This window comes from Coccinella septempunctata, chromosome 2 (genome assembly GCF_907165205.1).
Source record: "Coccinella septempunctata chromosome 2, icCocSept1.1, whole genome shotgun sequence".
Lineage (NCBI taxonomy): Eukaryota > Metazoa > Arthropoda > Insecta > Coleoptera > Coccinellidae > Coccinella > Coccinella septempunctata.
This window is the reverse complement of record NC_058190.1, coordinates 1,790,054-1,804,466: the sequence shown is the minus strand read 5'-3', so window position 1 is coordinate 1,804,466 and position 14,413 is coordinate 1,790,054. Positions and strand designations below refer to the sequence as shown.

General features: G+C 33.3%; 2 protein-coding genes across 3 annotated transcripts in view; one reads left to right on the top strand and one right to left on the bottom strand.

Annotated features, from left to right (window-relative positions):
- Positions 1–8,235, top strand: part of LOC123307606 (protein transport protein Sec23A) — a 33,753-nt gene extending 25,518 nt beyond the window's left edge. For both annotated transcript variants that reach the window (XM_044889985.1, XM_044889984.1), the window contains one exon: positions 7,892–8,235. In XM_044889985.1, the coding sequence (XP_044745920.1) occupies positions 7,892–7,981 (90 nt within the window). In that variant the 3' untranslated portion in view covers positions 7,982–8,235. The remainder of the gene's footprint in view (positions 1–7,891) is intronic.
- A 2,440-nt stretch (positions 8,236–10,675) lies between these two features.
- Positions 10,676–14,057, bottom strand: LOC123308334. Its single transcript, XM_044890949.1, has 5 exons — positions 14,000–14,057; positions 11,931–12,251; positions 11,542–11,721; positions 11,327–11,410; positions 10,676–11,205 (listed from the first exon to the last, which is right to left on the bottom strand). Exons 2-5 carry the CDS (start codon positions 12,184–12,186, stop codon positions 11,006–11,008), a joined length of 720 nt encoding a protein of 239 aa, XP_044746884.1. The 5' UTR covers positions 12,187–12,251; positions 14,000–14,057; the 3' UTR covers positions 10,676–11,005.
- Positions 14,058–14,413: the final 356 nt, after the last annotated feature.

Genomic DNA, 14,413 nt, shown 5'->3' with positions numbered 1-14,413 from the left:
AGCTAAAGGGGCTAGAAGAAAAAGTTCAATACAAAACTTGTCTGTAATCGATTGGAGTTTTATTTTTCATAACCCACCTTAATACAGGGTGCTCCGTTTTTCCCCTATTAGTATCAACTTTCTTATTTAAAATGGAACACCCTGTATAGTATTGCATTTTTGAATTCCTTGTCAAATTTTAAGGTAACTTTGGTATGACAACAATGGTTCTATATAGCACCGATTCTGCAATATTCGACTTTTCCCTAAAATTTTGACAACTGCAGGTGCTCACTAAAATAGCTGATACTATACTTAATTCACTTTTATTTTAGCAGTCGGTTGGCCATGGAAATTTGACACATTTCACTCTGTATAGTACGAAAATGTGGGGTTATGAAGCTTGTCAAAACATTTTTGGATTTTAAATCAACGCTATGTTGCCCGTTCTACGTAAAAGTTTCTGTTATTACTTATTTTATCACAATGTCGAATCTCTTCGGAAAATATGTGACGAACATAATTGAAGTTTATACAAACTAATTGAAGGCATACCAAATCCAGTTATTTGCATGGAAAAGACAAGAGATCAGTGTAATATCATAATATGCACTAGCTTGAGGAGAGTTAATGTTCGTTATCTTCTTTGGCTTACATCATTTCAAAAATATTAACCCGAAGATGAAAGGCATATGATGCAGTGGTTGGGAATGGGTATCTTCCGAAGGAATCAACAGATAATTGCAAGAATGTTAAATTCTTCAATTAAAATCATCTTGCATCAATATAAGTAAAAGGAATTGAAGGAAGTTTCAAGTTAAGATGAACTTCACCTTTGAACAAAAATTTCACATGAATAAACAAGTAACAGGGCAACTTCCGCGTATTTGTGGCTATTCATCTTAATACATTGATGTAATAATAATAATTAGGTATTTATTAGTACCTTAAGACATTTACATTGTATAGGACAAGTCAAATGAAAAATAGAAAAATCCATTTTAGGGAACTTATTCTCCGATGACATTTATCGACAATCCTGTAGTAAAATTTTCGCATTAATTCACTAATTAATTCTTTGTCATCCTCTTCATTCACAATCTTTCTGATTGTGGAAATATCCAGCTGAAATATAAGTCGTTTAGATTCAGATGAAACATTATATAAATTTTCTTACATTGAATATGTTCGCTACCGTCTGACGTATTGTGGATTTTAGAATATCAAGGTATAACTATTTGAATGAGCGGACCTGAATTCTAAATAGCACTTCCTGAAACCCTGGCTCTTTTTTCAATCACTTTCGGCATTTTCGTAATAAAAATTGATATTAGTTGTGGCAACGGCGTTATGACATTAACGACATATCATGAGTGCCAACCTAACTTCGTTCTAGTTACAATAAAAACTTGAGTAAATTATTTCATGGCCAACCGACTGCTAAAATAAATTTGAATGAAGTATAGTTTTCTAATGAATGTGTCAAAACCACATTTTGCGCAACTCTTGTCAACATATTGGATTATATGTTACATCTCTATTTTTGGCAATCTGATATACAGGGTCTTCAAAAATTAAAGTTTAAAATTCAAGTAGAAGTTCAATCAAAACTTAATTTTTTTCAATTCAAAAAATGTACGAGTCAAAGATTTACCCATTCCTTGCTGAATCGATTCTAATGCTTATGGTATGTGACTTTTCATGAAGTGGTTATGTTAAATTTTTAGAAAAGCACCCTCCGTGTCGATTTAGTTGCTCGCTGATGTAGATTTCCCCTAACAACTTCTCTCAGAGTAACCAGTTGAATCCTGGTTTATCTTCTTCATTTATTTCAATTTTTTTTACGGAGTATTGATGGAATTTCGGAAATCTTATCTAATAAATCTCAAAATACTCACATCCACATTCATAATTGCCTAAAAAAATCGTAAGATGAAGGAGTCCGCACCATTTGAATGTAAAATGATTTTCGGTTAAAATTCCTGAATTTTTGGTATGTTATTGTAGATTTCGATCATAATTTCGAACAAGATTAGAGAAGTTCACCTCAATTTTCATCGGAGAACTCTGGTTTGAAATTATTCGAATTGAAATGTTCCGTGTTATACAGCGAGTTTCAGAATTCAATACAACAACCTCTAAAATTATCGTATTGAATTTTAAAGCACCCTGTATAACGAAAACATAATGGATGGATAAAAATCACCGTTACTAGTCCAGGGCCCAACCCCTGATTATAAAAACTTGAAATTCTTAGTATGTGGTTGGTCGGAAAATTCAGTATAAATTTTAATTCATATTACAGAAGAGAACTCGCTAAGAGTTCCAGCACAGAGGTAGGCAGTTGTTTTTAGGGGTGAAAAATGATTTTTACTCGCCAATTTTAAACATAACCTCAAATTAATGGTGAAGAATGCACGATTTTTTATTTTTTCTGCATCATAAATGTATCGAAACAATCTTCAAAGCAAAAATTTGGTTAGCGAAATAAAATAAAAAATAAATTTTTCGTTTGAAAAACATTGTGTCAATCGAAAAAAAAAGATATAGATTTTTTCCAAATTATTTGTTCTATTAATGCTATGGACAGGGTGGACAAATTTCGATGTTTTAGCACCACAGATTTTGAACCAGTGGAGAGACAAAATCTGATACCCCATTCTCTTCTTCTCTTTTTCTGAGAAACTAACAAGAGTAGTAGACATTTTTGGCCACTTTCTTTTGTTTTCGAGTTATAAGCGAAAATTAGGAAAATGGCGATTCGGAAATAAATTTATATCTCCGCTAATACTGATGATAGAGCTCTGAAACCAAAACATTATACTGGCACTTTTTTTACATAGAATCCAGTGGCTTGCTCGCCTTTTTAGCAGGATTTTTAATTACGAAGCTATGTCCCAAAGTTATGTTTTTTTAAATGGGAACACTAGATTTCTGTGCAATATTTTTAAAGCTTAATTCTTACTGATTTCAAAAATATATAACATCATATGGTTTGTATCAATATAAATAATAGAAAATGGTCAAAAACCTTTTTTCTCAATATTTCTATGATTTCAACTTTTGACGAGCACAAAAAAATAGAGCTTTCTATAGCAAGACCAGTCTCCTTCCGGCAATGTCATTCTTTCTATGCTTTCACAAAATTTGAATCTTGTAGAAATTGAATAAGAAGCATAGAAATGAAAGGACTAATAGAAGCAGACTGTGGTAATCATAAAATGATTTTTTATTCTCATCGAAAGTAGAAACCATAGAAATATTGAGAAAAGAGTTGACCATTTTCCATTATTTATATTGATACAAATCATGTGATGTTATATATTTTTGAAATCAGTAAAAATTAAGCTTTCAAAAAATTGCACAGAAATCTAGTTTTCCTAATTGAAAAAACATAACTTTGGGTCATAGCTTCGTAATTGAAAATCCTGCTGAAAAGGCAAGCATGCCACTAGATTCTACATAAAAAAGTGCCTCCATAATGTTTTAATTTCAGACCTCTATCATCAGTATTAGCGGAGATATAAATTAATTTCGAAATCGCCATTTTTCCAATTTTCGCTTATAACTCGAAAACAAAAGAAGGTGGCAAAAAATGACTACTACTCTTGTTAGTTTCTCAGAAAAAGAGAACGAGAATGGGGTATCAGATTTTGTCTATGTCCATTGGTTTAAAAGCTGTAGTGCTATAACATCGAAATTTGCCCACCCTGTACACATTAACATTTTGTGGTACTGAACGAACTCCACAGAATTACTATTTTGAGAATTTCTGAAAACATTGTTTAAGACAATAATTTTGTGTCGTAAAGAATAGAAGAAGACACGCTTCAAAAAAATTACTGCTCATCAAGCTCATAGAAACCTATATTTTCAGTGATTTTTACACAAATTTTTTACAAAATTGTTTTTGGCATTTTTCACCATGAATTTGAGGTTATGTTGAGAATTGGCCAAAAAATCTAGGTATTGCAATCACCTACAAATTTCACTTTCCATTCAACCCTAAAAATAACCACCCACCCCTGTTTGGGAACTTTCACCGAGTTCTCTTCATTAATTCAGTTATAATTTACACAAAATTTTCCGACCAAGGAAATTGTTGTAGGAATTTTTCCTCTCTCAATTATGTTCGGCCCTGGACAATATTTATTTTCTCAAATCTGGAAAACGTGAAAAATTCTGAACCGAAAGATTCGCCAAAACTAGACATACGACACTACTGTCGGACAGTTTAAAATCTACAACATACTGTAAATTCAGGAATTTAATCGAAAGCCCTTTTCTATTCACAACGCTGCTGGGTCCCTTATGTTAGTTTCGATCAAAAATCTTGTTCAGTTTAACTTGATGCCTGATTCATTAGGATAAGAATATTGTGTGTAGTTACTCTGAGAAAATCCACCAATCTCTTTCCAGTTGTAAACCAATTCTAAATTTTCCGGTGAAGGTGATTAACTTGTGTATTATAACTTAGTTAAATATTTTTTTTTTATTTCTTCATTTGAATAAGGTCAACGAGTGACAGCTGGAATATTTTCACGATGATGAAAATTTTTCACATTTCAGACTTATTTTCTCCGGAAAATATGCAAATGATGAATCAATGTAGAATTCCAAGGGTAATCTGATCATAAATAAAAAAATCTGACAGCGGGTTTCATAAAACTCTTACTGCCCGATCAACGATTTGACAGTCACTGGATTTCAAAAACGAAATCACTAAAACTTTTTCATTCCTACATATATTGAACAAGAAGCAATTTAGAATCATTGAATAGATGTATATAGATCATAATTTGATTCGAGAATTGAATTCCGAATTCTTATGGCTGAATTATTGATTGAAAACAAATTGACGTTTATCTGTCAATCAAGCGTTGATTCCCCGATCGAGCTTTATGAAACCGGGGGTTTGTGTTACATTTAAAAAACGAAAGTGTCAAACGAATCTGAAAATTTTCCATCTCTTCAAACAAAGAGAGAGAAATTTCGAGTGCTTATCTGGAGTCTAACAAATGTGTTGTTGAATCTCCTTGTATACCGTTTAATGGAGGATTGAAATTTTAATGGATCGTTAACTTATAATTGAAGTCACACTCCATCTGGGTGGAGAGTAAATAACTCTTCCTAGTACCTATGAACGAATTTAAAATCAAAATATTTTTTATATCTTAAAAAATTTCTTATTTAAATAAAAAATGGGGTAATTTCCGGTGACTAGAAATATTAATTTTTGTACATCAATTCACATCTTTATGCAAGTGTTTATTGTTTATAGTATCTGCCTCTTGTAGAAAAGACTGATAGGTGATTAAACAAGAAACATTTTAATCATGTTTTTTCCAGCTAATAGGGCTCATGTGCTTTTAATACAGTGATTTCTTGTAGTCGTAGTTTCAGTTCTTCAATTTAGATAATTTATCTTGTAAATGACCCTTTCTTAGAATCATCCGGCATACAGAGTGTCTGTTAAACCCTGTACAATATCTAAACTGATGATAGACCAGGTCAAACTGTGTTGTTTACAAAAAATCGATAGAATTCATACCTGTCATTTCACCTCAAATTCCTTGGAGAATTGCAGCAATTTATGGAAAACTAGATATTTGAATTAGACCCGTTTGCACCAAACGCACTTAGTGTTAAGTGTCCCTTAAAATGAACCCTTAACTTAAATTACGTTGCACCAACTGTTAAGTGAGATTTAAATGGCTAAAGCTAGCCTTAAATTTAAGTGCTCCTGTAATGACCACTTAGGTATTTAAGGGCGGGATTCTAATCAAAAATAATTTGTTGAACTGGCTGCAGAACTTCCCATTTTTGATGGATTTTGAAAATTGAATGAATTCATTACTGAATACCAAGCCTTTTCTTTTGCGTTTATTGTAATGCCATCAGTCTTTTTTTAATTTTCAATTTGGTGTCACAAATCATACTTTAGTTAGCAACAAACTCTTTTCTGCTGTTGAGAAGTTGAGTGCCCTTCGTAAATTACCACCACTTGCTTGGCAATCATTCACCGAATTCGTACTAACAAGGGCAATAAGGACATTTTCTTCACGTTCCTCTTCAACATTAGTAAAACAAATTCACACAAGACCTTACAAAGAAAGTGTTGTACTTATATAAACTTAGGTACCTTTTATTTGACAATTCTTATCATTATCAATAATAATGCTAATTAAACAACAAAAAATTTTTACTGTATGATAATATTATAATAATTTACTTGACACTGACTGACAGGACAATAAAGTTAGGTTAATGAAATGACAACGATCATCGGCAACCGGCCAACCAATGAAATAGCTTTATTGGACTAGGATGAAGTTGCACCAAAATAAAATACTGAAATATCACTAGATATAAAAACTTAAGGGCCCCTTACTTAAGATTTTGTTAAGCCACAGTCGTGCAACTGGGAATAAAATTAAGCGTCCATTAACTTTAAACGACACTTAGTTAAGTACTCGTTTTAAGGAGTATTGGTGCAAGCAGGCCTTAGTCTTAATTTGTAGACATAGCACTCAAAAATCCAAGTTGAGGTAAATTTACAGAAATGTTAACGTTTATTTATTTATATGAAAATGAAAATTTGAACGGGTTTTGTTTGAATATCGCAACTCTTGTACGGAATGAAATAAACAACGGTAATAAATGATCACATATTAGAGATATCAAATAGAAACAAAAATCGAGAGAAGAATATTCAATATTTATCGCCAACGAAATTGCGGTAACTCATTTATAGTATTATAAATATTACTTCGTTCACCAGATAGAATGGAAAAATTGTGTTTATGCTTGTTTTTTCAATATAGCAGCTTATTTCCAAGGATAAAATGGTATATTTAATGCCAGGAGAAACTTCTGAGTTAGGTTTCCAGTAGTGGCATAGCTCATTATGAAAACTTAAAATAGCTTCATATTTTTATCAAGCCCGAATCGGAAAAAATAGTGAAGAAAAAAATGATTTTTTTTACCAGAAGAAAATATATGTTGAAATATATGTAAAAGTCAAAGACGCTCTCTGTATATCTAGCAAATGGTGTAAATGTAATCACCTGGTCTATCACTTATTCTGAAATTGTACAGGTGTCCAAAATTCGATGCTCACAAGTGTATCACGAGTACTATAAGATCTTGGGTCCTTGAAGATTTTTTCTCTAAGTCTTATAGTTCTCGAGATGTTCTCAGTGAGCTCTCTTACCTTACCTAACCTAACTAACTTTAATCCTTTCCCAAATCCTTTTTATTATAGTCCATTCAAGAATTATCGGCATCGCAGTACGCCATGAAAGCCTAGAGCTGGCTTTATATCTGGTCACAAAAGATCTACAATAATTTCTATAGTTACAATTCAAAAATTTAAACATATACTTGAATATAACCAACAAAAAAAGTATTCGATATGAAGAAATACTCAAATTCAGAACAAATAAATCAGCTTTCAAAATTGATACAATCAGTTCATTGACTTATACAGGGTGATACACCGTTTCTCAAGAACTAATCACAATTTTGTGATGAAAATTGAACAACTCTTTAGAGTATTTTCAGACAACAAACAGCATATAGTGTTATAATACTACATAATAGAAAATTGAATATGATAAAGTTTTTTTTTTCTCAAAATAACCATTATGACTAGGTCCATCAGCTAGTTTTGGGCTTGACGTCGACATCTGGGACAACTGTATGGGTCAATGTTTATTCCCAATACCAACCTGAATTCCACAGAATCTTGCTTAATGAGCAGTTAACAAGTTCAATTCAATTTTCCCAAGCCGTTGGAGATGTCAATAATCCTTGAACTCATACTAAAAATCATCCTGTATATATGAACATTCTCATTCTAACCATGAGGAATTTAATTTGATAATAATACTGTTATCCTTCTCATTTTCAGGATGGAGGAGCACCAGTTTTGACGGACGATGTTTCACTTCAAGTATTCATGGATCACTTGAAGAAATTAGCAGTTTCTTCCACAGCTTAGAGAATCTTTCATCAACTTTCAGTTTTTTTTTTTCATTATTGGTATCGATGGAAATAAGATAGGGTTCATTGTGTGTATTGAAATTTTCTGGAAACGTGAAACTTGCTATCTCTGTAATCAAATAGATGTAGATTCGCGAAAAAAAAAATTGATTCAGTCATAGCTGATATATCGAGTTTAATGAAGAATTAATATATATTGTAATTAATTAAATTTTATACCCCTTGTGTTACATAAAATTTTGGACTCGCTGACGCATATTTTTCAATGAAAGTCAACCCTCGTTTCGTTGGAGACTTCAGGATAAGAGGGGATAATTCAGCACAAGGTAAGTATGCTGCATAGTATGGAATACTCTTCTCTTTTATAGAGGATGCAGGGCCTATGTGACATTTCCTATGAAAATTTAAAAATCCGTATTCTCGAACTATAGACTGTCAAAATATTGCTTCACATTTCAGAGGAACTGCTTCCAATGCTATTCACCATGGGAACATGTTCCTATAGAATCCAATTCCTATAGATATATAATATATAATCGACTTTTTTTTACTAAATTATAACTCAATACTGTTAGTCACACCTATTGTAATGGTTTTCCTCGAAGTTTCTATTATTTCCCAGCAAACACTGAAATTCAGAATTACAACGTCGCTGCATTTAAATGCAGCGATAGTGATGCAGTAAGTATACTACACTGCGCAAAAAAATTAACGCACATTCTGAAAATCTCAATTTTAATGAAAGTTAACTCTACATTGACTTTATAACTTATTTTTTATGTTCTCTCGGGAAGGTTTTGAACGAAACAAGACATATTAAATGGAAGAAAAATTCAGGATTTCACCGAATCTTATGTGAAAGAAGAGAAATGAACAATTTTCAAAATACTGAAATGCTGATAAGTGATTTAATACTTGGTATTTCCACCCCTTGCGTTAATAACAGCTCGGCAACGACGGTTCATACTCAAAAAGAGTGATCTTAAAATGTTCTGATCTAATCCTTCCCAGATTTCTCCGAGTTGGATTCCTAAGTCATCAAGAGTAGCTGGATGATTTTCTGAACTTCTCAGCCTTCTATTGAGGTTGCCCCAAACCTGCTCAATCGGATTGAGATCTGGACTTCTTGCTGGCCATTCCATTCAAGAGACTTCAACCTCTTCAAGGTACTCCTGAACGATGCGCGCACGATGGGGTCTGGCATTATCGTCCATAAAAATGTATGTATGCCAATGTATGGGGCAAATGGCACTACATGCTCTTCAAGAATGTTCCTTATATACTTATCTGCATTCATAGCTCCATTATCAACGACCACTAGGTCTGTGCGAGCAGTCAAAGATATTCCACCCCATACCATAATCGATCCTCCCCCGAAACCAGTAGTATTCAGGAAATTGCACCGAGCATATCTATCATGTGGACGTCTGTATACAAGGGAACGTCGATCACAATGGTAGAGACAGAATCTAGACTCATCATCTGTGAAGAGAAATCTTTACCAATCGGCCTCTTCCCAATGGATATGCTCTCTCGCAAAATCCAAACGTGCCCTTCGATGGGCTGGGGTAAGAGCTGTGCCTCTTGCCGCGACAGGAGGCCTTAAATCATATTCTCTGAGGCGATTTCTTATTGTCTGAGTGCTAATTTGCACCTCATGAGTTTGCTCAAGCTGAATTTGAAGGAGGCGAGCGGTTGCAAACCGTTGCCTCAACGAAGAAACTCTCAAGTAACGTTCTTGAATGGCAGTTGTTACCCGTGGTCTAACCCTGTCCTGGTCTTCGGACATTCATACCTGTCTCCCTGAATGGCTGCAACATTCTGGACACACTTGTATGGGAAACTCCAAACCTTTCTGCAATTCTTGTGTATGTCCACCCATCTTCTCGCTAAACTACCGCTTGGCACATTCCTCTTGGGTCAAATTGCGTGTTTCGCGTTGCATAGCGATCGAGTGTAGAAAATCAAACGAAAGAAAAACTATTGATCACTAGGTTTGATCGAGAACAACTGATTTTAGAATGGAGCCAATACATTCAAAATCTGAGATAATATCATCTTTTTTTATTCCTGCTGGGAAAAAACATCTGTATTGAAGAAAACCGTTGAAAGTGGATAACATATGCATGCATAATTCTGATAAAAATAATTATCATTGAGAACTCCTTCAGTTGTAGAATAAATTCGAGATTTCCATAATGTGCGTTAATTTTTTTGCGCAGTGTATGTCCCGCTGAACTGTTCAGTCACTGTACAGTACAAACTGCGTACAGCCACAGTACATCGTTGCTACACTTCAAATACAGCGATGGTATTGCAGTCATGCGCAAAAATTGTACAGCAAGCAGCACTTCATATGCAGCAGTCACTTGCAAAAACTGTACAGCACGCTGTACTTTAAATCCAGTAGTCACTGTGCAAAAACCTCACAGCGGGCTGCACTTTTAATGCAGCAGTCATTGTGCAGTAACCATATCGAATATTTCAATCACGAACCCCATAGATGGGACACTGGCCTTCTATGAGATGAAATATTGTTTGGCGCTTTTCTATAGCGGATGCGATCCGTACTACAAGCAGCCTAAGGAAACTGTATTATCAACAATACAGGAGTCTGTATTAGCAAGAAAACGCGCGAAATTTCGAAAACTTGAATTATTTTAAAGGAATGGGAGCTGCTAAGGAAACAATATTAATAATTATGATAATAATGTTTATTTACATATTAATAATCATTACTTACATATCCATGAATTTTCAAAAACAAACATTGTTTTCCCACAAAGTGAAAATATTATGTACTTTCAACAAATTCAGAATAATATTTACAAGAAATTTATAAAAAACATTGAACATTATCAGGTATATAAATAAGCCAACATTGTTTTCCCAACAATTATGAACTTTCAAGGAATTTAAGTGAAATTACTCGCACTAAAAATTTAGAATAATATTTACAATATATGTACAGGATTTTTCAAGTAGACAGACATCTACTTACGTAAGTTGGTTCAGAGATATGCTAAGAAAGCCTTTGAAATCCACGAGATGAAATAATTCTTTTCGCATAAACTAATTTTTGCCTCAGACATTTATTTCGGTATTTCAGCTGACTTATCCTAGCATTGTACTCTTTTAACATTGAGTACATTATTTTTTCTTTCGCAGTTAGTTGTGAAGTCCTAGTGTACTGCAACCTCGTCAAAATTGACTTTCTAACCCCTAAAACAAAAAATATTCTATATAACAATTGATCATCTGAAAATTTGATGGGAAAAATTGCTTGGTTTTGTTGAATTGATTTCCATATTTTCAAAAATCAATGAAAAAAATTGTTACTAACCTTTTTGGATTTTTTTCTTATTCATCACCGAGTCAGATACTGGTTCTTGTATGTCGGGCTCCATAAAATCATTATTGGGACCATCTAAAGAAGTAGAAATAAAATATAATCTATATAATATAAATAAAATTATAACTTATCAACTCATGATGAACTCTTAGAAACAGGAAATATTTGAAGATGAAGAAAAACAAGGAATGATACAAACTACAAACCTTCTGGAGTTGATTTCTCTATCCCACTTGGTCCAGCTTCAGAAGGTGTTTTCTCTGTATCAACTTCTGTTAATACTTCACAAAGTCCAGCTTCAGAAGGTGTTTTCTCTGTATCAACTTCTGTTAATACTTCACAAAGCTTTGGCTCATTTGCCAGCAGAACTGTTTCAAAACTAGTACCTGATGAAAAAACAAAGTGTTGAAAAGTCAAATCATAAAATTTATCATATATGATGCAACAAACAAACACTCCGTCTCAATTTCATAGAATTTCTAGCAAACATCTGGCTGGTTTCAAATTTCAACCATTTCATAAATAAATATAATCGTAATTATAGGACAGCATACAGATATTGGGACATTTCAGTATTTAAAAAAGGTAGGCTTACCAGGTACATCTATTGTTGGAACTGCATCAATTGTGAGACCTCTTTTACTTCCTGGTAAATGATAATTCTTGGTAAAATGTACATGACACACGTAATATCTATTGTAAATCTGTTCATCGGATAATTCTTGCCAATTTTGTGGTTTAATAACTTCTAACCAAGTTTTAAAAAGAGTTGGATTGGCTTTGGGGAAACGATGTCTTTGGCTTACTCGGTCCATACATCCAGGTACACAACAATTGTTTATTTTTCTCATTTTTAAAGGGTATAAAATAGCTTACAAATCACTACACTTACAATCACCTACAACGTCCACTAATATTAATTATCAAAGATTATAGAGAAGGAAGATGGGAAACGACCCTACTAATCTAGTACTAAAAACCGACTACACTTTGGGCCTGTGTTTCACATACTGAGAAATTAGATGGCGCTGAAATCGTAATGTCAAACAGTAAAATTACAGTTGTCTGCTTTGTAATTTAAGGGCGCGAAATTCGAATTTTATTCGAATATCGACTTAGTCGAGACCAGAAAAAAACATCCTGAGCGACAAAACAGTACCAGGGCTTTGTTTCGTGATCAGGATGTTTTTTTTATGTAAACATTGTTTTGAATCAATTAATATTAATGAAATACTCTGTTAGATTTGCTATATTTTTATTAGAAATTAATAAAAAAATATGACAGAATTGAAGATTTTACAGGGTATACTTAAAGGTGAGGTTTTTTTGACATGTACAACTGGTGAGAATAATTGTGTCGAAATTCTCACCTTTGAAAACACCTGTATACAAATAATACAGCTTTGAATAAAGGATACAAAAGTACATATTGAATATTATATATCAAAGTTCTTATTTCCATGCAATAAATTTTTTTGAGGCAATAGAATTTGTTGAATTTGTACAATCTTTATCAGAAATCTAAATGAACAAATAATCGATATAGGTACCATATATTTTGCATTCCAAAGAGATGATTGTTAATTTCACTTTTCGGATCTTTCTATCACTTCTGGGGAAAGACTTGGAAGTACTCTACAGAGTGTGGGAACTTCTTTCAGGTACACTCGAAAGAATATCTGAAAAAGGTGTAATCTACTTTCATAATAAAACGATTAATTCAATATATTACATAAATTTTCTCATATATAAGATGATAATTCATTCAATTATTTTTGTCACAGATATCTAGGATGACTTACCATCAGTATTTGTCGTAACACTTTCAATCTGCTTGCTTTCCATTTAATGTGACCCCTCCATGAACGGAATGCTTCCTGCATATAAAAAAGATATGCATTCAATATATGATAAATGAGTGATGAATTCAGTTATGCATTGCAGATATCTAGGAAGACTTACCATCAGTATTCGATGTATCAGTTTCAAACTGCTCGCCCTCCATCGCATGTGGTTCCTTTGGTGGCCCTTTCATGCATGGGATGCTTCCTGCATACAGCAACTTGCGTGGATGAAAAGATTCAAATTGAATTTAAGTAAAATGCAAAGATTATAGAACCTAACTCAATAATCTTCGGTAGAATGTTCACTGCACATGGTGTAGCTTTTACTCAAGTCAATGTCTTGACGCCCGGAAAATTCTATCCACTTCAGAACACTGAAAATAAAAATCAATCAACATCCGAGTCACATGGTACGAGTTTCAATACTTACGATTCCATTTTCTTTGGTAAATTCAAAAAACTTATATTCGGAGAATCCCAAACGGCAGTTTCAACAGTTCTTCACCATACAATATTTTCCATACGACATTTTGAGCAAAATCTTTGATTTTGAAGTTTATATACTCAAATAACATTGAAATAAGGTGACTAGAACGAGCGAGTTGAACGAGCGGTACGAAAATCAAAACGTAAACAAAACGGCCATGTTGAAATATCTCCATGACATGCCAAATGGCCCTTGAATAAATATTTTAACCAGTCTTAGTATTTTAATACACAACGGAACCACCAGGCGGCGCTCACGCAAGTGTAGTCGCTTCGTTTCCCATCTTCCTTCTCTATAATCTTTGATTAATTATATTAGTGTTCTGTGCTAATAATACAACATTTTTAACAGAAAAGAACGAACTTAACCTCTCAACCACAGAACACTATATAACCACAGAACATTAATATTACTTCTGAACATTGAACTCTATGGTCTTCCAATGAGTTCAATGCTTCTGAACTTCTGTTCTGAACTTAACTGTCACTGCTGCCATGCTTGAATCGCAAATTTATTATAGAGCTACCTAGCGGCCGAAAAATAAACATTTTTTTCTCTATTTAGAACAGTGAACTAATTACCCAGTTATTATTATTATTTCACTGATTTAGAAACAGAAAAATAAAGAAAACTACAACTTCACTTGATTGGCATCCATGGTTGCGTTCACAAACTTACTCAGAGCAAGCTCTAAGTAAGCTCTGATTACCCGAAGCGTTCACAAACGTACTTTTAGTTCTTCAGAGT